This window comes from Physeter macrocephalus, chromosome 10, assembly GCF_002837175.3.
Source record: "Physeter macrocephalus isolate SW-GA chromosome 10, ASM283717v5, whole genome shotgun sequence".
Lineage (NCBI taxonomy): Eukaryota > Metazoa > Chordata > Mammalia > Artiodactyla > Physeteridae > Physeter > Physeter macrocephalus.
Genome location: NC_041223.1, coordinates 7,672,588 through 7,698,920, shown reverse-complemented (window position 1 = coordinate 7,698,920; position 26,333 = coordinate 7,672,588). Strand labels below are relative to the sequence as shown.

Here is a 26,333-nt window from a genome sequence, read left to right as displayed (position 1 = left end):
AGGGCACTGGTGACATTTGGGGTGATGGGCGTGGCGGACAGCCATGCGAGGACCGGCCCCGGGGCGGGGGCCGGGAAAGGGGCCTCTGACGGCGTTTCCTGCTCACGGCAGCTTGGATGCAGCTGACGCCCTGACTCCTTCCTAGATGCTGTCTCTCGAAGAGGATGTCACTGAAAAGCTGAGCCCCTCGTTTGTAGACCTGTTCCGCACGCCGCACCTGAGGAAGCACACCTTCATCCTCATGTACCTGTGGTAAGGGGCCTTTCCGACGCCTGTCCCCAGATGGAACTGGTGGGCTTACCTGCATACCCGGGTACAAGTTAAAGACAGTGGAACAACTCGGGTGGAAAAAGAGAAGCATGAAAAGGAGTTTCCAGATGGTTTTCCAGTGGTCAAAGAGCCCTTAAAAAGACTCCTGATTTCTCCCTTGACTATTGCACAGTAGAGGAAGGGCCTCATTTTAGTAAGAAGAAATTCTTACGTAGGAGAGGTCAACAGTAAGCTGGACGGGGGGTTCTCAAGGTTGCCGCAAATCCCACACGTCTCGTCTTTGGGGAGTAGCCGAGTCTTGACATAGCGTCAGAAGGTGGATGAGATGTCAGGGGCTCCTGGTGCTTTCAAGGAGGAAGAGCCCTTCCGTCGCATCTAAGGCCTTTATAGACCCCGATGAGAGTATCAGTGCTTTTTTTCGCCCCCCGATTAGGAAACTCACATCCACATCCAGATTCACTCATGTACCCCCAGCACACCCCCGGGGCTGCATCCACCTCCCAGGTAGCTACCTGGAGACGGGGTCTCCACGCTCTTTCCTCAAGGGGTGCCGGGTCAGCTCCCGACATCAGGGCTTTCTCCTCAGCACAAGGGAGGTTATTCACTTACTCCCCGAATACCTGGGCTGAGTAGCTGGGCCCCGGGCTCCCGTTCCCCTGGCGTCGCTCTACTGCCCTGCGCTCGTTTGCCCTTCCATGAAATAAGGGTTCCAGCTAAGAGGGCAGCCCCTGGCACCCTCAGTAAATATTTGCTGAAGGTTGAATGAATGGCCACTGTTCCACAGAATCCATCCCAGGCTAACCTCACCCTGTCCAGGCAGCGCCGGTCACCGTGTCTCCGGGCAGGCCCGGGAGCCCTGCGGCCCGCTACGTGATGGGCCTCTGCAAACCCCCCGGGTGCCTGGTGCATTTCTCATCATGCTCAGTATTCGACTCAGCAGGTGTCTCCTCGGTGCGGAGGCCCGGGACTCTGCAGATAGGAAGGCCTGCCCCCCTCCCGTATTACTGCACGGCCCATTCCCATCCGCTGAGCACTCCTGTCGAGGTGGCAGTTTCGTCCCCTCTGCTACCTTACACCCCTCCAAGCGATCCTTGGGCAGATTTCGCTCTGTCTTGAAAATATACTGAGACCCTGCCATTCCTCGTCACCCGCACTCTCAGGTCCCCGTTGGAGTGTCGTGATCTCTCGTCCGTGTGGTTGCAGCAGCCTCCTCGCCGGTGGTCTGCCCCCACTCCTGTCCCCCCAGGAACTGCTCACAAAGCAGGCAAAGGTCACGGGCCGGGTCACCCCCTCGTCCACATCCTCACTGGCTTCCTAATCCACCGAGAAGAAAACCAGATTCCTTCCTACAAGGCCTCACGCGCTCTGGCCCCTGGACTCCTCCTGCTGTCTCCTCCCCTCCCCGCCCCCATCCACTTCATTCATCGCAGCATCTCAGGAGGGGTGCCCATCACTTCCTGGCTGTGTGACTGTCAGGAAGCTTCGTGATCTCTGTGACTCAGTTTCCTCATCAGCCAGTGGATGTGATGATGGGACCTACTCACAGGCCTGTTGGAATAATTAATGAGATAATATGTGTAAAGGGCTTATGCCTGACAGCTACAAATTGCGGCTTGTGTTTTAATGTGTGCATGCAATTCATGGGTCCAGCCAGAAGATGGCAGCCCTGCACATTTGTTAACTTGCTAGTTTTTTGTTTGTTTTTGGGGGGTCTTTTTGGACAGAAAAATCGGGGTTTCCATTCCTTTCTCTTGGATCAGTCTCTTTGTGGGTTAAAGGTGACCGTTCCCATTTAACCGGCTAAGCTAACCGGCACGGAGGACCCCACCGGGCTCATCTTAACTCACTGAGTTGTTGTCAGTGCCTACCCTCTTGTACTCTTTTTTTTTTTTTTTTTTTTTTAATTCACATTGTAAAAAATATTTATTTATTTGGCTGCGTCGGGTCTTGGTTGTGGCACGCAGGATCTTTGTTACAGCATGCAGGATGAGTGGGCTCGGTAGCTGTGGCGTGTGGGCTTAGGTGCCCCGCAGCATGTGGGATCTCAGTTCCCCGATCAGGGATTGGACCTGCGTCCTCCGCATTGGAAGCCGGATTCTTAACCACCGGACCACCAGGGAAGTCCTCTTCTTGTATTCTTGACCCTTTGGTTCAACCGTGAATGATTTAGGACTGGAAACAAAAGCATCTCATGCTTCTCTGGGTGCAGCTTTATAAAACCAGGGGACATAGTGATGAGAAACTCCCGCTGTGATCTCAGCTTTGGAGCTGGTGGGCAGTTGGCATCTCTATGAGAAAATAGTTTCTTATCCACCTAGATCTCTTCTCACAGTGTAAATACAGTCGACCCTCCATATCTGCAGGTTCTGCATCTGGGGATTCAAGCAACTGCGGATCAAAAATATCTGCAAAGGGCTTCCCTGGTGGCGCAGCGGTTGCGCGTCCGCCTGCCGATGCAGGGGAACCGGGGTCGCGCCCCGGTCCGGGAGGATCCCACGTGCCGCGGAGCGGCCGGGCCCGTGAGCCGTGGCCGCCGGGCCTGCGCGTCCGGAGCCTGTGCTCCGCAACGGGAGGGGCCGCGGCAGAGGGAGGCCCGCGTACCCCCAAAAAAAAAAAAAAAAAAAAAATCTGCAAAAATTCCAGAAAGTCCCCAAAAGCAAAACTTGAATTTGCTGCATGCTAGCAACTATTTACATAGCATTTACATTATACTAGGTATGATGAGTTATTTAGAGATGATTTCAAGTATACGGGAGGATGTGCGTAAGTTCTGTGCAAATACTGCGCCAACTTCTACAAGGGTCTTGAGCATCCTTGGATTTTGGTATCCTGGGGGCTCCTGGAACCAATCCCCGAAGGATAGTGAGGAACAACTGTACCAATAGAATCATTCAATGTTCCAAAATTATGTCGTTTGACCAAAAGTGACACATGGACTCTCTAAATTTTCTCCTGAGTGGGAAAATTTGATGTGCTGGTCCCCATCCCCCACACATGGTCTGTGTGCCGTTTTCTGTAACATTGCTCTTCTTTCCTCGAATATGGATGAGGGGGTCGTGCAGCAGGATATGAGGTAAAAAGAGTAAGGGAATAATGCCTGGTAAAGATGGTGGGATCTGTGGAGGGAGGACCACTGTGGAGTTGGAAAGACTTGGCCGACTTCTCCACCCCGTTGTGCTCTGGATCCTTGCCCTTGGAAAGACAGAAATGACAGCAGTAAATCTCATCTTCACTGAGTGCCCACTATGTGCCCGGAACTATACTGAGTGCTTTTTGTCCATTACCTCAATGAATTCTCAAGACAACCCAAATTCACAGCTGAAGGCACAGAGAGATTAGTTAACTTACTTAAGACCACACAGCTCATACAACAGTCTGATTCCTGAAACTTCTCACTCACCACTGCCTTCTCCTGCCCTTCCCCTTGGAGGCCGTTGGAGCATCTGATGAGGTAGGGCACATGCAGTGCTCAGAGCAGGGCCAGCACCCAGGTGCGCAGTAAACGGTAGCTGCCATTGTTTGCCTTTTCTCGAAAACGTGAACCTATCCTGTAAGTCACACCCTCCCATGGATTGTGAAAGGAGGGTCTCATCGAGGGCCCCTCAAGGGCACCTTTCTTGATTTTGATCCCCCTCTTCTCATATTGCTCTAGAACGTTCTACACCCAGCTCGCAGTGTCCTTTATCCTCCCAGCCAGAATCCTAAATCTCCCCTCTTCCGAGGCGCTTGCCTTTGACCCGGCCTCTCCTCCCTGCTCAGGTTCACCAGCTCCGTTCTCTACCAGGGCCTCATCATGCATATGGGCGTCACCGGCGGGAACCTCTATCTGGACTTCTTCTACTCTGCTCTGGTCGAATTTCCGGCAGCCTTCATCATCCTCGTCACCATCGAGCGCTTCGGCCGCCTCTACCCGATGGCCGGGTCCAATCTGGTGGTGGGGGCAGCCTGCTTCCTCATGATCTTTATCTCACACGGTGAGTGGTCCACTTTCATCATCTTCCGGGTCACTGAATTGTGGGAATAGAGTGTTAACTCTCTCATAAGCCTCTGGAACAGGAACAAAGACAAGGCATTACCTGAGTCTAGAATCATTTTTTAAAACATTTACATTGAGGTATAACATACATACAATGAGTCCATTGTAAGTGTTCGAGCCAGTGAATTTTTACATGTATGTATGCCTGGACACCACGACCTACAGAAAGATAAAGAAGATTGCCAACATCTCGGAAGGTTTCCTCCCCCTCCTTGACCATCAGTATTCACCACCCCTGCATGGGTCACCACCGCTCTGGTCTCTGCCACTGCAGATTAATGTTGACTGTTCTTGAACTTCATACAAACGGAACCATACCACGCGTACTCTGTATGGCCTCACTTCATTTGCTCATCCTTACGTCCACGGGGTTTGTCCACGTTGTCATGAGAGTGAAGTTTGTACTTTTTCCTTATCGTGAAGCATCCCAGTGTATGAATACCCCACTATGCATCCACGCCACTGTTGATTGACAGTTGTGTGGCCTCCAGCATCTCCCTATTGGGATTAAGGCTGCAGTGAACATTCGGGCATATCTTTTCGTGGACAGTCATTTCCCTTGCTGCGAGGGGGACGTATGTTAGTTTTAGTAGATATGGCCAGACAGCTTTCCATATGGTTGGACCGATTCACTCTCCCACCGCGACGCGTGAGCGTTCCCGTGGCTGCACATCCGCGCCAACGCTTGGTGTTGCTAGTCTTTCTAACACCAGCCATTTTGGTACCTGTGTGCTTTACTCCATAATTCTCAGCAATCCAAGATAAGCCAAAGCAGAGTCATCTGGGTGGTTTTAATTTAAGTACATAAATTGCCTTTCTCATCTCTTACCTTTGGAAATGTTAAAAAAAAATACAAAGGCAGATTTGCTAGTTTCTCAGTGTTTATTACCTGTGCTCTGAGCTCACTGGTTTGAGTCGTTTGGGCGCAGGCTTTTGGATAGGATACCACGGGAAGCGCCCTGTAAAATCTGTATTCTCAAGAACCAGGTTCTATAGATCAGGCTGGAAATTTAAAGAGATGGAAAAAGATAACTCAAGTTTTTTTCTCCCTCCTTTCGTGGAGAGAGAACAGAGAAGGCAGGAAAAGAGGCAGAGTGCACCTGAAATCGATTTTACCCATTTTCTCCCCATCTCCCTTTTTCTGGAATCCTGGTAAAATGGAATGAATGGGCAGATTTTTATTTTTTAGTCACAGCATGGAGTGCTGAGAGGGAGCCTGAGGTCTGAGCCTGTTTCTCGCCTCAGGGATAAACCTCAGGTGATGGCTAAGCTGAGAGGGAGCTGCCTCTGCCCGGGCCTGGGCCACTCTGCTGGGAGGAGACGAGGGTTCACTTTCCGCATATTCTCAGACTGCTCTGAAAGATGTTTGGGTTCAAAAATGTGTTGGGAAATGAGCACTAGACTGAGGATGAGAAATCTGGTCTACCAGCCCCGGGACTTCTGCCCCAGAGAACCGTGCTGTTGAGGACCTGTTACGGTTCAGGCGCCGTGCCGGCAACCGCACTATCCACGGCAATTAAAAAGCCAACACTTATGGAGTGGCCACGGGGCTCATCTGACATGTATTATCTCTAAATCTCACAACAACCTATAAGCTGGGTAAAATTATTCCCATTTTACAGCTGAGGAGACGGAAGCACGAAGAAGTAAATCGTGGACTTCCCTGGTGGCGCAGTGGTTAAGAATCCGCCTGCCAACGCAGGGGACACGGGTTCGAGCCCTGGTCCGGGAAGATCCCACATGCCGCGGAGCAACTAAGCCCGTGCGCCACAACTGCTGAGCCTGCGCTCTAGAGCCCGCGAGCCACACCTACGGAGCCCGCGTGCCGCAACTACCCAACACAGCCAAAATATAAATAAATTAATTAATTTAAAAACAAAAAAAAAAAGAAGAAGTAAAGCGTTTGCCAGGTCCCACCGCTGACGGGAGGCCGAACTGAGATTCCAAAAGCACATTCGTCTCTCTGCCCAGCGGGACCTCCCCTCCTGTGTCATCATCAAGTCCCGAAACCTTTCAGGACTCAGTTTACGTATCCACAATGGAGGGGTCAGATAAGACAATCTCTCCGGCCCTTCCAGCTCTGAAGTCCAAGGTTCCAGTCACGGCTTCTCCCGGCAGCTCCAGGGGCACAGTCCTCACTTGGTCTCCACACCCTCTGTGTGTTTCTTCTCCAGATCTGCACTGGTTGAATATCGTGGTAGCTTGTGTTGGCCGAATGGGAGTCACCCTCACGTTCCAGGTGGTATGCCTGGTGAATGCTGAGTTGTACCCTACGTCCCTCAGGTGAGTGCACGGTGGTGTGGGCCGGGTGGCCGCCGGCAGAGCTGCGGGCCAGCCAGGCTCGGTGAGGACCATCCGCCAAGATGCCCCAAGGGTGGATTGTCTGACATTGAGATGGGGGCTGGGCATCAAAAACAGGGCCCTCCCCTAATCTGGTAGAGAAGGTGAAATGCACAGGTTCAGTGGACGAAGGGTCGCATCGTGCCCTGTGCGGAGGGCAAGCGCAAGAGAAAAGGCGTCTGGCACAGAGGAGAGAGCCCTGGGCGGCGCGTGGGAGGCTGAGGTTCAACCCTGTCCTTAGCCCCGACCTGTTGTCTAGACTTCCGCAGCTCCACTGACACCTCTGGACGTAACTTGCTTAAGAGCAGTTCATGTTTGTACAGTGACATACAGAGCATTGCCAGACATGGGCTCCAGGTCATCCTATAATGTCTTTGTGATCCCATTTTACATATGAGAAAGCTGAGGTTTACAAAGGGAAAGAGACCTTCCAAGAGTCACACAGCTAGAAAGTGGCAGGGCCCAGACAAGAACCCACTTTCTTTCTTTCTTTCTTTCTCTCCCTCCCCCTTCCTTCCTTCCTTCCTTCCTTCCCCCCTTTCTTCCTTCCTTTCTCTCTCTCTCTTTCTTTCATTGAAGTATAGTTGATTTACAATGTTGTGTTAATTTCTGCTGTACAACAGAGTGATTCAGTTATGCATAATATATATATATATATTCTTTTTCATATTCTTTTCTATTATGGTTTATCCCAGGATATTGAATAGACTTCCCTGTGCTCTACAGTAGGACCTTTTTGTTTATCCATTCTATATAAAATAGTTTGCATTTGCTGATCCCAAACTCCCAGTCTATCCTTCCCCCACCCCCTCACCCTCTTGGCAACCAAGAACCCGCTTCTTTCTGACCTTGAAGCTGATGCTTTTCCCATGATGACTCTGTAAACGTAGCAACAGGCCTAGAGGACTCATTGTTTAAAGTCAGGTTTGTTGAGGGAGAAGTTTCTTAGAGCAAAATTCCCCCTAAAAGGTACAGTTCGATTAGTGTCGATTATATTCGTTTCACCACCATCACAGTCAATGTAATATAGAGACATTTCCATCACCTCCAAATGCTTCCTCATATCCCTTTGTGGTCCATCTTCTCCCCTCCCACCTCCAGTACCTGGCAACCACTGGTCTGATTTCTCTCCCTGTGGTTTTGCCTTTTCCAGAATGTTACGTAAAGGAAATAACATAGAGCGTAGCCTTTTGTGTTTGGCTTCTTTCACTTGGCATCACGGGACCCATCCACGCTGTGGCGTGTATCAGTGCTTCGTTCCTTCTTATTGCTGAGTAGTGTCCCGTGTGTGGAAGATGTGCCACGATGTGTTTGTCCATTTCCCAGCTCATGGAGGTTTGGGCTCTTTCCAGATTGGGGTAATTACGATACAGCTGCCAGTAAGAATTCATATACAGGTGTTTGAGTGGACATATATCTTCATTTCTCTTAGGTAAAAACTTAGGAGTGATTAATTACATGGGACTGAGTGAACTGATGAGGATGATTATAATTTTTGTGACTTTATGTTTGAATAAAAAAAAAATCCCACAAGGACTCAGAGGCAAAAAATATACAAATCAATTTTCACTGCAAAGTAAGGGAGCGGTTACAGTGGAGGATTACTGGACTGAATGTCAATATTATGACATAGGATGAGTGTGTTTCGTGTTTGGTAATTGCAATCATTGTTGCTTTTGTTGTGGTCATCCATTTACAATGCTTGGTGTCAGTCTATTTATCTCTCGTAAAAATAAAATACAGTGTGTGTGTGTGTGTGTGTGTGTGTGTGTGTGTGTGAAAAAAATAACTAAATAAAAAATAAGTAGAATAGCAAAAAAAAAAACACTTAGGAGTGGGTCACATGGTGGATGTGAGTTTAAATTCATGAGAAACTGTCAGAATGTTTTTCAAAGTGGCCACACCATTTTCTGTTCCACCAGCTGCGTGTGAGAGAGCTGGTCGTCCTACATCCTCATCAGTCCTTGGTATCGCCAGCTTTTAAAAAAATAAGTAATTCTTGGAAATGGTGGGATTATTGTGACTTTTTTCTTTTTCCCAAGGAAAATTTTATTGATGGCACTAGTTTATTTCCCTTCCAAAAAAATAAAAATAAATAAACAATTGAAACTAAACGAAGTAAACAATCTCAAATGTTTATTGTCTTCATAACAAAACAAAATATGAAGCTCAGAACTGGATCACTTGGCCCTTTCTCTTCTTATCTCCTCCCAGCTCAAAATGCTTGCGTCTCTCACTAGCCAGCGTTCTCTTAGATCTGCAGTTCGGCTCAACACATTCAAGCCTCAGCACAATCTTCTTTGTGGTTTTAGCCTTCTTCCGGAAAATCGTCTTAGTCTGCCCACCATAGCCACTCTGCTTCCTGTCGTACTGCCGCTTGCCCTGGGCATACAGAGGAGCCTTGCCCTTCTTGTACTGTGTCACTTCGTGGGGTTGGTGCTTTGCCACACTTCTCACAGAAAGGCCGGGTGTGTGTGTGTGTGTGTGTGTGTGTGTGTGTGTGTGAAAAAAATAACTAAATAAAAAATAAGTAGAATAGCAAAAAAAAAAACACTTAGGAGTGGGTCACATGGTGGATGTGAGTTTAAATTCATGAGAAACTGTCAGAATGTTTTTCAAAGTGGCCACACCATTTTCTGTTCCACCAGCTGCGTGTGAGAGAGCTGGTCGTCCTACATCCTCATCAGTCCTTGGTATCGCCAGCTTTTAAAAAAATAAGTAATTCTTGGAAATGGTGGGATTATTGTGACTTTTTTCTTTTTCCCAAGGAAAATTTTATTGATGGCACTAGTTTATTTCCCTTCCAAAAAAATAAAAATAAATAAACAATTGAAACTTTTCTTTTTAAACAATCTCAAATGTTTATTGTCTTCATAACAAAACAAATATGAAGCTCAGAACTGGATCACTTGGCCCTTTCTCTTCTTATCTCCTCCCAGCTCAAAATGCTTGCGTCTCTCACTAGCCAGCGTTCTCTTAGATCTGCAGTTCGGCTCAACACATTCAAGCCTCAGCACAATCTTCTTTGTGGTTTTAGCCTTCTTCCGGAAAATCGTCTTAGTCTGCCCACCATAGCCACTCTGCTTCCTGTCGTACTGCCGCTTGCCCTGGGCATACAGAGGAGCCTTGCCCTTCTTGTACTGTGTCACTTCGTGGGGTTGGTGCTTTGCCACACTTCTCACAGAAAGGCCGGTGGGTTTTAGGAACGTTCACCGTGCTTGTGAGAGCGCTGTGGGCATGGAAGGAGCTATTATTGTGCCTTTGATTTGCATTGTCCTAATTCCTAATAATGTTGAGCGTCTTTGCATGGACTTACTATCATCTGTATCCTAGAAGACTTCGTTTAAATGAAGAGCATTTTTATTGTAAAAGTAATTAACCACTTTAGTTAAAGCTTTAATTCTGATCTTTGTTAGAATTTGGCAGATTTCCTTAAACTTGTTTTTTCCTCTGTATAAATTGTTTCTTCTCCCCATGTCATCACACCAGTGAAGTCTAAGAAATATTCCAGCCCCCCATCCTCCTCTTACACCGCGACAGCTCTCAGAACCCCTCCCTAAGCCAGAAGACACAAGGGTGACTGATTCACTCTTTCCTCTCTCCTGCCCATCCCTTCGTTAGAAGGCCCTCTCTCATAGTCTCATCTGGAAAAGGTTGCTTGGAATGAGTACAAAGAGACGAAGACAAATGAAAGAGAAAAACCTACATCTGGCAGTTCTGAGCCGAGTCTAAAATAGCCGGGCCAAACAGTTCCATTGTCGTGGCCACTGGACCCAGAGTACTGACTCAGAATGGAAACTGCCAGAGGTACTGAGTGCCTGGCCCCGGGGGGAGGAAGGCCAAGCGACATGTCCTCAAGGAGCCCTTGACCGTTTGTGCAGAGAGTCAGTTTGATGAGGATTCTGAGTAATGAGCAAGGGAGGCCAGATGTTCAGAAATAACTTAAACTTGATCCACACACACCACACACAAAAGTAAGGCAGTCCTGGAAGTTTCGATATTTTCAATCAATTGAATCAAATTGAAATTGGAAAAAAGGGATTATTACTTTATGAACACTTCAAGTGCAAACAGTTTCGAGTTAAACCATTTTGACCCTGCTTCTTATTCACAGGAGCCTTTAGAGTTGAACAGCATATCCTCCTTCTAACTGTCTGCAGCATATATTGTCAAGAACATTCTTTTGGCATCAATATGCTCTGCCTTGTATTGAAAATCATCCTCCTATTTTTACCTCATCACTGTATTATGAGCTCCTTGAAAGCAGGAACTACATATCATACCTCTCTGTACCTCCTGAAACTGTTCTATAGCCATACTAACCAGTCACCTGGTGCTTGTAGAATGAACGAAGAAGTATCACAGATATATGAATTTTAAAGAAGGGGACTAGTTCTTCACTTCGTCTAGCTTCTGTGTGCTTATCAAATTTTTCTCTCTTTTTAAGACTTATTTTCTTAAAATTGTAAAAAAAATAATGGTGTCTTTTTTTCCTCCTCTTGGAAATCATACTAACGCTATTGGCCACGGCTCACGGGCCCAGCCGCTCCACGGCACGTGGGATCTTCCCGGACCGGGGCACGAACCCGCGTCCCCTGCATCGGCAGGCGGACTCTCAACCACTGCGCCACCAGGGAAGCCCGCAAATGCATTTTTGAAACTAGGATGACCCTGAAAGACAATAGGGAAGAAGAAGGGCTGCCTAATGCAGTGAGTCTAAGAGGGGTCTGGAAGACTCCAGGGAAACTCACTGTGACAGCAAATATGAGACAAGGCCAGTGGTTTTCCAAAGTAGGAAGTGTACATTGAAGGGTCTAACCCACAAGCCCTCGTTGCAATAACAGGGAGGATGCAGGGCTGGGGGCATATGCCTCCTTCCCTGGGTGTTGTGTGGCTGGAGATGAGGCAGGGAGGGCAAGGCTGTGGGAGAACATTCAGGAACCTCTGAGGGAGCAGTGTGCTGTGAGGTGGGGTGGAAGAGAGAGACCCTGCAGGGTGAGAAGTCCTGTACTGTCAGCCCCTGTAGACTAGGGATAAGAGAGGCCAAAGCATCTAATCACAGACAACCCTGGTCAGAAAGAAAACTTCTAGTAGCCTAGAACATGCCCCTCCCCACAAATCCTTCTAAAATAGCTGATACAGAAAGAAATCATAGTACTGAAAGAAGAAGAATAAATTAAAAAGTAACTTGCCCAGGAGCTATACAAATATGAGATGAAAGGGGGAAAGGAAGAGGAAAAGCAAATGGCAAATGAAGAAAATGCACAGGGAAAAATATTATCAGAAAGCAAATAAAAAGTGTGGCCAAATATACTACATCTAAATGCAAAATATTAATGAATCAATCATCTCTATAAAATAAGAGTGTAAAGCAGAGATGCAAGTTCTTGGGAGACTATGTGATAAGACAATAGATGAAGTCAGCTCAGGCTAAAAAAAAAACAAAAAGAAAAATTAAAATATTTGACAAATGAAAACTACTTTGAAAGCAGTACAAGGGAGAACTGATATATTAGAGGAAAGGCAAGACAGGCCTAAGAATTGCAAAATAAGATTGAAATAAGCAGAGTTTAAAAGGCTTAGAGATCATATTTATACATATGTTCCCAAGAAGATAATTGAAATAATGAAACAAAAGAACTTCAAGAAAAAAAAAAACTTGAAGAAAATGTCTGAAAGTAAAAGAATGCTTGGATTTATAATTTGAAGTGGCATGCCGTGTAACAGAACAGACTGACCCAGAACACACACACACAACATCAAGAAAGGCACATCACAAAAATCTTAAAAAACAGTCAGAGAAAAAAGACATCAGAAAAAGGAACAAAGATAATAAGGACAGTAGATTTCTCATCGGAAACAATGCAAACAAGAAGGTGGTAGAACGACATCTTTGATGTACTGAAAGACAAACTGTCCACCTAGAATTCTGTGTGATTGATTAAATCATCAGTGATTAACTCCATCTCCAGCCCCTCTCCCCTCCCTGGGGGTTCGGGAATGGTGTGTTTGCTTTAAAACAAGTTTACCATTTGGAAAATTGATTCCCAGAGATGTCATCTTTTTTGTTCTCTGTATTTTATCAGGAACCTTGGAGTGATGGTGTGTTCCTCCCTGTGTGACTTGGGTGGGGTCATCACCCCCTTCCTGGTCTTCAGGCTGATGGAGGTTTGGCAAGGCTTACCACTCATTTTGTTTGGTAAGACTTCATGAAACATTTATTATTCCTTCTTTCCAGTTCAGTGTGGATACTCGAGAACTATTTGATGAGCAAATGATATCCCCCAGCGAGTGTACAGAAGGGAAGGATGGTGCCTGCTCTTTCATTGGCTCCTGGTTCACTCTGTCTTGCTTCACGGGGAAGATAAGATGCTGTTCCTAGAAGGTGGGCCAGAGGTTTATGTCCTATGGCTCTGGAGTCCAATAATTCATTCTATGGAATAGGATCGGAGAGAACATTTGACATAGCCTCCTGGTTTCTTATGCATTTGACTCCCAATTTTTGTGTATTTAACATGTAACCGCTAGAGGTTTGAAGATGCTAGATTATCATCCCTGTTCTGCGTCCAGATCTTAACAACTGACAGCAGACACAAGGGGACAAATGGGAATCACAGTTAGTATCAGCTTTGTTACTGATTATATCGTGTTAGAGAAGGAGGAGGGGACTCTCCCACCTCTTCCCAAACCTACCACTCGGTGGAGGGCAAGACGGCTGCCCATGTAGAGAGTTGCCATGCCTGGGCCCAGGCGAACCCACGAGGGGCGACGGGGGGTGATGAGTAACGAGGGAGGCCCACACTGCCCACATACATATCACCTAGGCTCCGTATCAAATGTATATATGGTAACATAATATTTATATGTAGTAACTGTAATATAATGTATGTTGTAAAGTATTATATAATTGTATATTATTATATATTGCAACAAATTATTGTATATAATATATATTATAGTTACTGAGTATAGATGATAATATATAAATTATGGTTAGTATATACAAATACTATATTATATTATGTTAAATTAATATAGTATTTTGTATATATAGTAACTAGTCAAAATCGAGTCCCATGTTGTTTTTGAAGTACCTGAATCAATGAATCCCCCTAATACTTAAACATCAGTTACTGTGGAACTATATACTTATGTGGAAGTAAAACAAAGACAACATTCCCTTTTCTTACTCTGCCATTTCCCCACTTATCCTATTGCTTTAATTTTCTAGATGTTCCCAACTTTTTAAAAGTGACCCTCACGCGCGTGTTACCTAGGCATCTCTTTAGTTAGCTGTCATCATATGTAAATGGTATTGACCGTGCTCTAATGGCTCCATGTGAAATCTGTCTCATCTGAAGCGGCTTTGGGGCTAGTTGCCGGGGGAATGACGCTGCTTCTTCCGGAGACCAAGGGGGTCGCTTTGCCAGAGACCATCAAGGACGCGGAGAACCTGCGGAGGTGAGCCCTGGGCGCTGGGGCAGACGGTCATCTGGTCTGAACTGTGAGGTAGAATGATTTGTCTGTAATGCTGACCACATGGAACACCGAGGTCCCCAGGTCACCCCCAGAGCTCTGAGTTGGAAGCTATTTTTAAATCAAGCTTCTGTCTTTTTAGCGATTGTTGGTTCGGATTCCTTAGTGACTTTCTTCACAAAGAAGAACGACTTAAAACTTTCATTCCTATGATGGGGACAAGTGCTCAGTGGAGTCCCAGGTCCTACCCTTAAAGCCATAAAAAAGGAAAGGAAGAAAGACAAAGCGTTTGATGATGTGGTCGTTACAGGCTCGGTTCTCTGGATCCCACAGTAAGGACACAAGTGTCCCTGGGAAGGAGAGAATAGACTCCGTGGACTCATTAAAGCCTGGGTTCAGTCCAGGGGTGGTCGCCTACTTGGCCAAGTGACTTTGGGAATGTCGTGGAACCCTATAACCTTCATTTCCTCGCCTGAAAAATAGCCGCAATAATACTTGAGAGGGTTGCTGTGAAAGTTCAATGAGATAAAGTAGGTGATAGTGACTAATCCATTGCCTGGCACATAGTAGGTATTCAATAAATCTTAGATTCTCTCCATTCTTCTTGCATATGGTGTGATTTCCTCAGTGACGCTCAAACGTAGTATGCAGAAGAATGCAGATTCCTGGGCCTTCTAGGTTTCTGACTTGGTAAATGAATGGGGGAACCCGGAAACCTGAACTTTTAATGACAGTCGATACCCGTTCAGGCCGTCTGTGCTCCTCGCTTTGAGGAAATCAGCATTTCTCAGTGCTGATAAGGGACAAACACTCTATTTTAACTGTAAACACATTTTGTAATTGCTGACAAGCTTCTTTTTGGTCCCAAGTCATAGACATATATAGCTAAGGTTGACTACCTGATTTTAAAATGTTTCATTGTAATTTGTTAATAGGCACTTTGTCATCTTTTAAGATGTTGTGTTTATCCCTTCACTCCATCGTCATAGCCATTCCTGGCCTGCCAGCTGAGGCCAGGGGCTTCTGCTCTGAGCCCAACACCTCCCTGTTCACCCTGTGTTGTTGATAATGCCCTGCACAAAGTATAATCATCACTTATTTCATTATCTGTTTACTCCGCTATCCTAATTCCATAAATAGTGGCCACAGTCTATTGCTGGAGAGATCATTTCAATGACACCTTCTTCCCTACTTTCCAGGAAACAAGGTCAGGGAATGGGAGTAGTGGTAGCTCTAGCTAACAGAGGGCTCACGGTGCGTCCGCTTCACTGAGTTTCAGGTGCCCTCTCACCCCATACTCTCAAAACTTTGTGAGGCAGCTCCTGTCATTAGCATACCCATTCTACAGATGAAAGAAATAATGACAGATACCCTCAAAGTCCCCAGCTTCAAAATGGAATGTTGACTGTCAGGTGATGGAGTGAGGCAGCAACATAACAGGTGCTCTATGTGAAGGGTTGGCAAACTCTTTCTGTTAAAGGGCCAGGGAGTAAATATTTCTGGCTTCGGGGACATTGTCTCTGTTGCCAAGTTCTGCCCTTTCAGCACGGAAGCCGCCACAGACAGTACACAAACGAATGGGCATGGCTGAGTTCCAGCACAACTTTATTTATGGATGTTGAAATTTAGATTTCATCTAATTTCCAAGTGTCAAGAAATAATATTTTATTTTTGATTTTCGAAAACTATTTAAAAATGTAAGAAACCGTTCTTAGCACACAGCCCATAGCAAAATAGGCAGAGAACCAGAAGTGGTCACTGGCGGTCTCTGCCGACCCTTCTCTTCTTTGTCACCTGCTGTCCTTGTTCTCACCTCTTCTTTTGAGACTTATTCCTGGGTACAACTTTGCAACAGTTTCTTAATCAAGCCATTATATATTTTATTTAATTAATTAATTACTTTTAATTAATTAATTTTAAATTAATTAATTTTTGGCTGCACTGGGTCTTTGTTGCCGGGCACAGGCTTTCTCTAGTTGCGGCGAGCGGGGGCTACTCCTCGTTGCTGTGCGCGGGCTTCTCATCGCGGTGGCTCCTCTTGTTGTGGAGCACAGGCTCTAGGCACGCGGGCTTCAGTAATTGTGGCACGCGGGCTTCAGTAATTGTGGCTCGCGGGCTCTAGAGCGCAGGCTCAGTAGTTGTTGCGCACGGGCTTTGTTGCTCTGCGGCATGTGGGATCTTCCCGGACCGGGGCTCGAACCTGTGTCCCCTGCACGGGCAGGCGAATTCTTAACCACTGCGCCACCAAGAAAGTCCCCCATTATGTGTTTTAACTTAGATTTTAAATTTTTGATTGCTACAGGAAAGCAAAGCCCAAAGAAAACAAGATTTACCTTCAAATCCAAACATCAGAATCCAACTCTCAGGCACCCGAGAGAGATGCTTCGCTGGGGACCAGGTGGCAGAGATGAGGACAGAGTTATCATCTGAAGAAATGCTCAGAAGCCCTAATCTTTTCCTCCTACTTGCCTGCCCCCAAGTCAATATCAGTTCTAAAGAACACTAAATGTGCTTTGTTTTGTTTTATTTTCTTTGTTTTAAGTCTCTCAAAGCCCTGGCTGTCTTTTATCTACTTATCCCTTCCAGTGAGAGCTGTTGATGGTTACCAGGTACTTAATTATCTAAATTATTTGGAAGGTCCAATAGAATTTAAATACTGTTATAAAAGAGGCCTCCATAACTGGTTTCCTAGAATAAGTATTGTTTTATTCACTCTGAAAGAAAATATCTTTGTATTTGTAGGTGCCTGTGTTGGCAAAAGTATTTCAACATGTAGATTTCTTGGAGGGCACTTGGTTTTTAAACATGGTGATTCCTCCAGCAAACTCTGCCCCAGTCCTGCTTACACGTGATGGCATAAAACATGCTCCTCATCCAAAGACCAGGAGAACTGTGAACTTTTTTAGGGGAGACGTTTCTGCCACTTACATTCTAAGAATACTTTATTCTATCTCACTCTTGCTTTTAGTTCTTGTTGGAGATACTAGAAGGTGAGCTCATGCCAGCTATGGAATATCACAGTAAATATAGCAAAAAGAGGAGTTCCGTTTACTGTGAGTTAGTAGTAACTGGTTCAAGGTCTGGTTCAAGAAGTGATTTCATTCCCGGAGTACACAAAAACTTTACTTAAATTTCTTTATGTGTGAGACAAACCACAAAGACAAAATACTGGGCACCCTTCAGAGTACATTGGGGGAAAAGAGATCCTAATGTGAATTGGAGGCATATGATCAAAGACCTGTGGTCGTTTTATAAACACTTACGGCCAGATTGGCTAAGCCAGGGGATGGCCTCGGGGACTTGAGATCTCGGGATTCTGTCCTGGATGGCATCTGACCTTCCCTTGAGAATGGACGTGGGCTACTTGTAAACCTGAAACCATGCCCTTGGCAAAAAAAACACAAAAACTAAAAATCAACTATACTTCGATTAAAAAATTATAAATAAATAAATAACAAAAACACATCTGGACCCATGGAGGGGACCTAGTGCTTCGTTTCAGCTTCTCCCAATCAAAGCCTTGACTCTGTATCTTATCTTGTTGACCTTTGCAATTATACTCTTTACTGGTGACAAATATGTAAATTGCAGGCTTTGAATCAGTTTTTCAAATGTGTATTAAAAATGCCCTCTCTCATCTTTCTTAGAATCCTTGGGCAAAATTCCTGAGGAAGGCTTTAGACAGAGAGGGGTCATCGTTAAAACAACAGAGAAACCTCTGTCTTTCTGCTCAGAAGACATGTCTGGATAAATTAGATGGCCCTGTTTCTGGAAGAGAAGCAGGTCAGGCTTTACTTGAACAACACAACGGTTTGGATCGCAGTGTGGTCTGTCTAAACAGTGAAGGACTGCGTGTCTGCAGACCCAGGAGCAGCTCCTATGTGTCAGGAGATGACGCTGGGCCTCTTCCCTTCCTGCCTTCCTCACGGTGGCTACAACGAGCCAGTGTGAATCCCATTAGAGGAGGGTGGAGGGCACAGATGGCTTGTGACTACCTGCAGAGCCCGGGAGGTGTGACTCGGGCCTCAGAAAACAGAAGAAGCTCCTGGAGAGGGCGTGGCAGCCAGGGGCCCCCTCCTTCCCGGCAGCTGGGAAGTCCTGTTCCTTCAGCAAGCATGTGCTGAGCGCCTGCTGTATGCCTCTGTCATCTTGGGCTCTCAGAAAGGCCGAAGGCAGCTGCAGGGTGTGCTGGGAACCGCGCCCACGTGGGGATTCACAGTAGGAATGAAGCCTTTGTGAGGCCGTTTTGGTCGCATTGTTAGATGAGGTGGATTAGCAAGGCCAGCCTCTTAAGTAGGTGGAGGGATTTGAGGGTCTCGAAAATCACATCCCCAGTCCTGCCCCAACGTTTCCTTCCGTGCCTGGAGCCCAACCTTTAGAGATTTCTCCCTGCGGGTCTTGAAAACCAACCACTGAGATGGAAGAAAACGAGCAATGGGGACGGGGTCGCCTGCCAGGTGGGAGCCGAGTGGACTGGGGACGGACGGGAGGGGCGGGGACGGTGCCTGAAGAGGGCAGGTGGCCGCAGGGCAGGAAGTGCCCCCTCTTGGCCTCACTCCCTGGGGCACTGCGTGGCCATAAAGCAGCAGCCTTATGTCACAGAGGAGACCCGACCCTGGAGGGAGCTGGATGTGACTCCCAAGCCTCCTCTACCATCTACCGATTTTATGGTTTGTCCCAGCCTCCATGCCACCTGGTCCCCACATCTGCATCCTGCAGGGGACCCACCGAGCTCCCGCTGGAGAAAGAACTGAGCCGTCCCACCGGCTCCCCCCCTGCGCCTGGTTGCTGAGGGCAGTGGGTCCTATTGTCCACCCCACTTCGGCCTCCTCCCTGTAGGTGAGGGTTCGATGTCTGGTGCTTCAAGATGTTGGTGGAGCTCCCAGGGGGTACATTAGTCTGGGTTAAATTTGCCTGTAACTGAAATCCCCCAACTATCAGAGGCTTCAACTGGATAAAGTTCTTCCTTTCTTATATTCAAGAAGTTCGAGGCTGCCTGCCCAGGGCTAGTTGGTGGCTTGGGGACAGCCCAGGTGCCGCCGTCTCATTGCTCTGCTGAGCAGGGCTTCCCAGGCCCCAGGTGGCTGCTGGGATGTGCCCATCATATGCACACACATTGCAGGGGATGGACCACAGCGTGGAGGACAGGCTTCCCTTGAGGACACTTCCTGGAAGAGTGGGGAATTGAGATAAAAACTAAGTTTGAGAAAAACAGGATTACATTTCTCACACGCTTGCATTTTGTGGCCTGAGAACTCGTGGAGTCATGCCCTACGCATTGGTCTGCAGGTTAATATTCTTCCATTTCAGGCCACATGGGGCCGAGTCTTTTTAATGACTGCATAGTGACGCACTGAGCGAGAGAAGTTATTCAACCATTTCTGTTCCTAGAATTTGGTCCCCTTCACTGGAAATTAAATGACGGGGATTTTGTTGGCTTCCCTTCCCCATCTCGTTTGCCATACCCCCTCTGCCTGGCCGGCCTCTCCTTGGGGTGGCCAGAGAGCCATCAGGACAGCAGCCCGACACTGCCTCCTGGCCAGGCTTTCCCACCCAGATGGGGCAAATGGGCTCCAGGACTCACTGAGCTTGGTCACCCTCCACAAACCCTTCACAAGCTCCATTTTAACATCTTCTCTTTCCAGTGTTTGTCAGAAGGTCCAAACAGTATACAATCTATCTCTGCTCTTCTAAGCATTTTGTGTGCTTAAATGTATTTTTCTTGCTGAACCAAATCTGGTTTGATTCATCTTACGAAATCATTCCGTTCCCTCGCTCTATTACATTTCACATTGCATATTACATTATATATAAAGTCATCGCAACGTACATGACCGCATATGAAGTTTCTCAATAGGGACACTTCCCAAACATCTCAGTTAAAAATTTTGCTCTGTCTTAATTAAACAACTCCTTACCCACTAGGTACCATACTTACCCCTCAAATGCAAGCGAACGTGTTCTGACCTTCTGCCCCTTGAGGAATATGGACGGAGGGGACTCACTGTCCCCAAGGCTGCTGTCCCCTTGGGGAGTGACATAGTAGATCCCAGGGACCAAATGGCCTTTTTTTAGCAGATCTGCCTCCCTTGGCCCTTTTGGGAACGAAAGCTGGGTTGGGAAGGAGATAAGAAAACAAAGAGCTGGCTCATCTGTAATTTATAAAACTGGGAGCTCAAAGCTGCCTTCTAGATTGAAAATGGAGGGACAAAGGGGATCTTTAGAAGAAGGGAAGGAAGCTAGGATGAAGATGTGGGGATGAGGCGCACATCTGAGCAGGCCAGCCCCTCAGAGGTCAGGAGGTCTCTCATATGCATCCTCTCATCCCACCATGACACCTGTCCACTGTGCTTCCCCCAGTGGCCTGAGAACAGGAGGCCTGATCACAGTTGCTAAGTGCTCCAAAAGGGACGTACCGCCTGCTTTTCACACGCACCCTGGCTGGTGATGTCAGGATTCTCTGCTGGTTCCAGGAGGGTACAATGGGGGTTTTTCAAGAGCTTGAGAACAGAGCTTGGTGATGCATGGGCCCATCTTCTAACCTCTTCAAGTCAGATGCTAGTTTTGTTTCCATCTAGTCCTGGAGGGAGGGTCTGGCCTATTTAGAGGAACTTGGTCATTCAGTTTCCCTAGTTTAGAGAAACCTTCTCAGTGTCCGTCTGTGCCTCAGTGACCCTCTAACTGTATTAAAATGTTCCTCCCCTTTCCAGGCCCAGATTTCAGGCCCTTCGTCCTCCAGCCCTCTGACTTCTTCTCCATGGGCTGACATCCCCTCCGACTCCAAACGCTGGCGCTCATAATCTACCCTCTGCAATTTACCATCCAGTCCGAAGGTCTGTATGTCTCTAACTGTCCAAAGAATGTTTGCTTTTTAATCTGCTCTGCTAGCGTAGTCCCAGACATTAATATTAGTAATAAAACCTAGAATTGCTCTTCATTAAAAGAAGTGCCCTTTAAACATTTGGTAGTTGACCTGCGTACGGCGAGCTTTTGTGGCCCAACCTTTGTCTCAGTCCACATTTGAACTTGTGGCCAAGTGTCTTGGAAATACTTGTAATTTCACTCGTGGTTGAGGCTGCCTCTGCCCTGCCTGCTGACAGACTCAGTGGCACCATACCATACGCACTCCAGGCGCCCACACTTTAGTCTCCCGTACGCAACTTGCTTGAAAGAAATTAAGATCCCAGGAAGACTTGCTGTGGCTAGGCCTATAGGGACAAGAAAAATTCAAAATTCAGAAGTGGGGGGAGCGTTTTTGCCAAAGAGCAGAGACTGTCAGGGATGACTAAGGTCACGCTAAAAAGCCAAAGATGCCTCTACATATGGAAGGCTCGTAATGGCCAAGCAGGGACAATTTCAACATCATAACAGCAGTAATTAGAGTCTACTGGAACAAGCTGAGACTATAAAAAGAGTCACAATCCGTGATAATACTTAAAAGGAACAAATAATAGGAATTGAGCCAAGGAAAAAGCACACATGAGTTTCCAATAAAGTTTATAAGGCGTTCTATTAATTGTTCAACACAACGAATATGAATTTGCTACTCAGGGTTAGATTAATGCCAAGGTTAACAATCATAAATCAGAAACAGATGTAGAAGGAAAGAAAACATGGTCAAAATATATAATGTCTAGGGTTTGATCATTTTAAATTAAAATATGTGGGCCATCCAGAATTAAACTGACCTGGAAACCAAGGTCAAACCTTTCAGGGACTCATTCCAAGTTGAGAACGATAGGTTAGGAATAGAGCACGTAGACTTGCTTGGTCCACATGGGAAAAGATGCCCCGAGCAGGGGTGGAGGGCTGGCGGATGGAGAGGGGCTGCAGAGGCCCACGGGCATTGCCCCAGCCATGACTCGCGATGCCAGCAGGCAGCTGCTGCTGTGGGCCTGGCTGCCTAGCAAGCCGGCTGTGTGTTGGGCAGAAACGGTCATGGAATTATCACCTTCAAATATTAAAAAAAATAATAATAATATTTCAAAGTGATACAATTTCTTAATTCATCCTGAAAAAAATGGAAGTTACGAGACTGTTCCTTCCTACCTTATCTCTCACACTCTAATAGTAATTAGAGTCAAACCTTCAAGCGGCGCTACAAATCCCAGGCCAGCACCCTGAAAAATTCTGAAATTTTTGCAGACGTGGGCTCTCCCCACTTCCTCTTGCTCTTGTGGACATGATCAGGGAGGGTGAAGACAGCGAAGGGGCCACGGCCCAGCGAGGCCTGGTGAAGCCCACCTTCACGGGGTTGCGTGGTACCCCACGGAGGAGCAAGTCCAAACTGTTGCCTTGATGATTGAATTGGAAGATAACAATCAGACATGTGCACGTAAAACAATACGTATTCTTCTTCTTTTTTTCAGAAAATTTGAGGGGCTCACTTGATGATAATCCACTAACAATTAGCCAGAAGGCTAATAGGGGAGGGGCAGAATAAGGTGACAAACCCATGACTAAAAGAGATATTAGACTAATAAGGACCTACTGTAGAGCACAGGGGACTCTACTCAATACTCTGTAATGACCTATGTGGGAAAAGAATCTAAAAAAGAGTGGATAGATGTATATGTATAACTGATTCACTTTGCTGTTCACCTGAAACTAATACAACACTGTAAATCAGCTATACTCCAATAAAAATTAAACACAGAAAAAAAGAAAAACCGATGACCCAATTCAAGGGCATGGAAAAATATTGTCCAGGGATTTGGGAAATAAAACCGATGACCCACTGTCATTTGAAATTGGGAGATTCTTGAAGATTTTTCCTTTTCCAGTACGGTCCCTGTGGACCAGCTGCTCCTGACATGGTTGAGACTGTTCAAAGCTGGAGACACAGCGCACTGCATCTGACCACTGGAGTTCCAGGTCCCAGACCAAAGGCTGCCCTCTAACAAGAAAGACGGATTTCCATCTCATCCCAAAGGCTCATGGAAGACGTACAAGTGGCCCTTGAAATCTTGTTCTGTGCTGGCTTTGCTCTACAGGACAGGTGTGCAATGTTGGACCACCACTATCTGTGGGAAAAGGCTGGGGTAATTCTAACATTTGGTGCAGGAATCCTGGTTAATTCAGTCAAAGTAGCATCGTTTCTGGCGATGCATGTGTGAGAGCCACTGCACAGAAGGATGCAGAGATGCTAATTAATTGTAAGTTAAAGAAAAATGACACACTTGGTAATGACAAAAAAAAATCAACACCAAAGAAATACAGTGAATGAATTAGTGACCCTAGGTTAAAATGCTCTTACCTAGGAATCAGATCATTGCCCGGTAATCATTATTGTCAGGCCGCACAAATGGACCTCTCTCACCCATATCCCCAGACTTTTATTTTGTCTTGGATAAATAAAGGCCAAGATCAAGGCATACTATGCCTCAAGAAGTGTCTTAACTGCTTCCATCAATTGATCAATCCATCAGTCCTACCATCCACCATTAATTCACTTAGCAGTCATTAACAAACCATCTATTATGTGCCAGACGGTTTAGGTACTGGGGATCCAGTTAGAGAAGAAGAAAGACGAAATCTCTTGCTCTTATAGAACTTAAATTCTAGTTGCGGGAGACAAACTAAACCAATAAACAAATGATTTAAGTAATTTCCAAAGGAAGTGAAGTCACACAGGACAACCGGATGCAGAAAGACTTGAATGTAACCTCCCCACCCCCCCGGGCTAATTTAGTTTAAGTAATTCTGTGAAAAATGTTTTTCTCTTTTCTCAGGTAGAGAATATGTACACATTTATACCTTGGTTCCTGAAAAGTGTATCCCTTCTCTCTTCTGAGGAAGGATTAAAAATACTTGTAAATCCTTTCATTTGACGTTCTTTTCTGCCCCCTGGTTGTAACACCCCTTCCTCAATCTATTTAGACAGAGAATTGTGTCTTAGTTTACTGTTCTCGTCCAGTAAGATTTGTTGACATTAAAACTCTGGGAGGGGCTTCCCTGGTGGCGCAGTGGTTGAGAATCCTCCTGCCGATGCAGGGGACGCGGGTTCGTGCCCCGGTCCGGGAAGATTCCACGTGCCGCGGAGCGGCTGGGCCCGTGAGCCGCGGCCGCTGAGCCTGCGCGTCCGGAGCCTGTGCTCCGCAACGGGAGAGGCCGCAGCAGTGAGAGGCCCGCGTACCGCAAAAAAAAAAACAAAAAAAAAACAACCAAACAACAACAACAAAAAACTCTGGGAGGCTGTGAGTGGATTTCTTTATGAAGCTACAAATTCTGCCTTCTTAACTTTCAATTGGTGGAGTGGAATGGCCCCCCAATTCCCAAATTTCAACTCTAGGCAGTGGGCACACTATTTTATTTGTCTGCTTCTAGTGGGAACAACAGCTCCCACTGTTGTAATTTTGTTGTTGTAATTTGGGGAGCAGGGCCTCGCATCTGCTCTTGTAATTTTCCAATCCTCATGCAGAAGGCTGAAAGCAACTCAAGTAATATTGAGATACTGTTTAGGTGTCACATTTAATCAGAAAAAATGGGTGGGTGGAATCCTTTAACCAACATCAGATTAAAAAAAAAATAAATTTATTTATTTACTTATTTTTGGTTGCGTTGGGTCTTCGTTGCTGCACGCGGGCTTTCTCCGGTTGCGGAGAGCAGGGGCTGCTTTTCGTTGTGGTGCGTGGGCTTCTCATTGCGGTGGCTTCTCTTGTTGCGGAGCACGGGCTCTAGGCCCAGGGGCTCAGTAGTTGTGGCACACGGGCTTGGTTGCTCCGCGGCGTGTGGGATCTTCCCGGACCAGGGCTCGAACCCGTGTCCCCTGCATTGGCAGGCGGATTCTTAACCACTGCGCCACCAGGGAAGCCCCTAACAAATATTTTTTTTAAATGCATGCATTACAGAAAATTGAGGAAATGCCGAAATTATGAAGAAGAAAATTTATTATTATCCCTACTCTCAATCTTAATGCTATTTCTCTTTGAACCATTTTTGGATCGAAGTGTTTCTAAAATGTTTTCTGTTTTTTCTTGCTTTCTGAAAGAGTACTTGAAAGTACCTGAAACTGTTTTTACAATTTCTGGTTGTTTCGTGGACAAAAATTACTGTGTGATGCTCTAAGGTTCCGACAGTCTCAGGACCTCTAGACCTGCTCCTGGCCGTTTGCCCCTTTGTGAAGTGTCCCCGGGCTGCCGAGCATGAGCAGTTAGTTTCTAGCGTGTCGGTTTTCTTAGATTGTTACGGGGTAAGTCACACTGCTAGACTCCTGAAATGCCTCTTCAGCCTCTGGCGCCATATCTAATAGCCATCCTTTTTCTCTTCTCCCTAAGTCTCCCTCCCATCTGCCTCCCTCTCTCAGCCCCTGCTCAGGCCAGCACTTGGCGGCTCCATACCTCCTGTTGCCATCCCAACTCTCCCTGCCCGACTCCCTGCCCACAGGGTCAAGGTCAACAGCCCTGGCCACTCTGCCTGCCTGTCCTCTTCCTGCACACACTGAACCTCAAGCACCCGGGGCATTTTCCCCGAGCCTGCTGCCATCTCCGCATGGAACGCACTTTCTCCTTTGTCTGCAGATTCCTAGAACTGTAGCTAAGTGTCAGCTCCCCAGGGAGACCTGTCCCCTTTCAGGAAGCAGGCCCAGCTCTGACCGTGGGAGCGCAGGCATTTCCTTCCTGTTTGTCCCAGGCACACTCTCCACACTGTGCTGTCATTGCTGGGTTACTTCCTCCATCGCCCTTGAAGTCAAAGCCCACATCCTTCGGTTCATCTCAGCCCGATGCCTGGGGTCATGCTGGCGCCATCATCCAGTAGCCCGTAATTCCCGAGCAGAGAAGACCTGCGCACTTGGACTGCACCGTGGTCAGTAGTCCGTGGTTAGCCCTCCAGTGATGAGGGACGTTCCAGGCACGGTCCCACTTACAGCACCTGTCTGTTGTGTTTGAACTGGGCCCCTGCTGGGCTACGACCTCCGGGGCTCAGCGTCTGGGTAGGCCCACTTCTCCTACGGTTTCTGACCCTTGTAGTTCTGCCTGACATGAAAATCATCACTGAACATCTGTTTGGGGTAAACACCTGTCACATTCCACAAGTTTTCCTGGGGATGAGAGTTTTTCTAAGCCAATATATTGTGCAAGCAAAATATGAATATGGACCTTTTCAGAATTCTTCTTATCAAAATCTAAAGATGATAAACATTTTTGTCATTGGCAGTAAAATCTCAAAAAGAAACGCTGGCTACAAGGAGCCCCCAGGACATCTGGAGCTG

General features: G+C 46.7%; 1 protein-coding gene and 1 pseudogene across 1 annotated transcript in view; one reads left to right on the top strand and one right to left on the bottom strand.

Moving 5' to 3' along the window:
• The window catches only part of LOC102980252 (solute carrier family 22 member 1), a 31,783-nt gene extending 15,100 nt beyond the window's left edge, over positions 1-16,683 (top strand). The window contains exons 7-11 of the mRNA XM_055087668.1: positions 146-252; positions 4,030-4,244; positions 6,481-6,589; positions 14,008-14,107; positions 16,425-16,683. Of these exons, the coding sequence (XP_054943643.1) occupies positions 146-252; positions 4,030-4,244; positions 6,481-6,589; positions 14,008-14,107; positions 16,425-16,628 (735 nt within the window). The 3' untranslated portion in view covers positions 16,629-16,683. The remainder of the gene's footprint in view (positions 1-145; positions 253-4,029; positions 4,245-6,480; positions 6,590-14,007; positions 14,108-16,424) is intronic.
• On the bottom strand, positions 9,533-10,402 carry LOC102981732 (60S ribosomal protein L36a-like; annotated as a pseudogene).
• Positions 16,684-26,333: the final 9,650 nt, after the last annotated feature.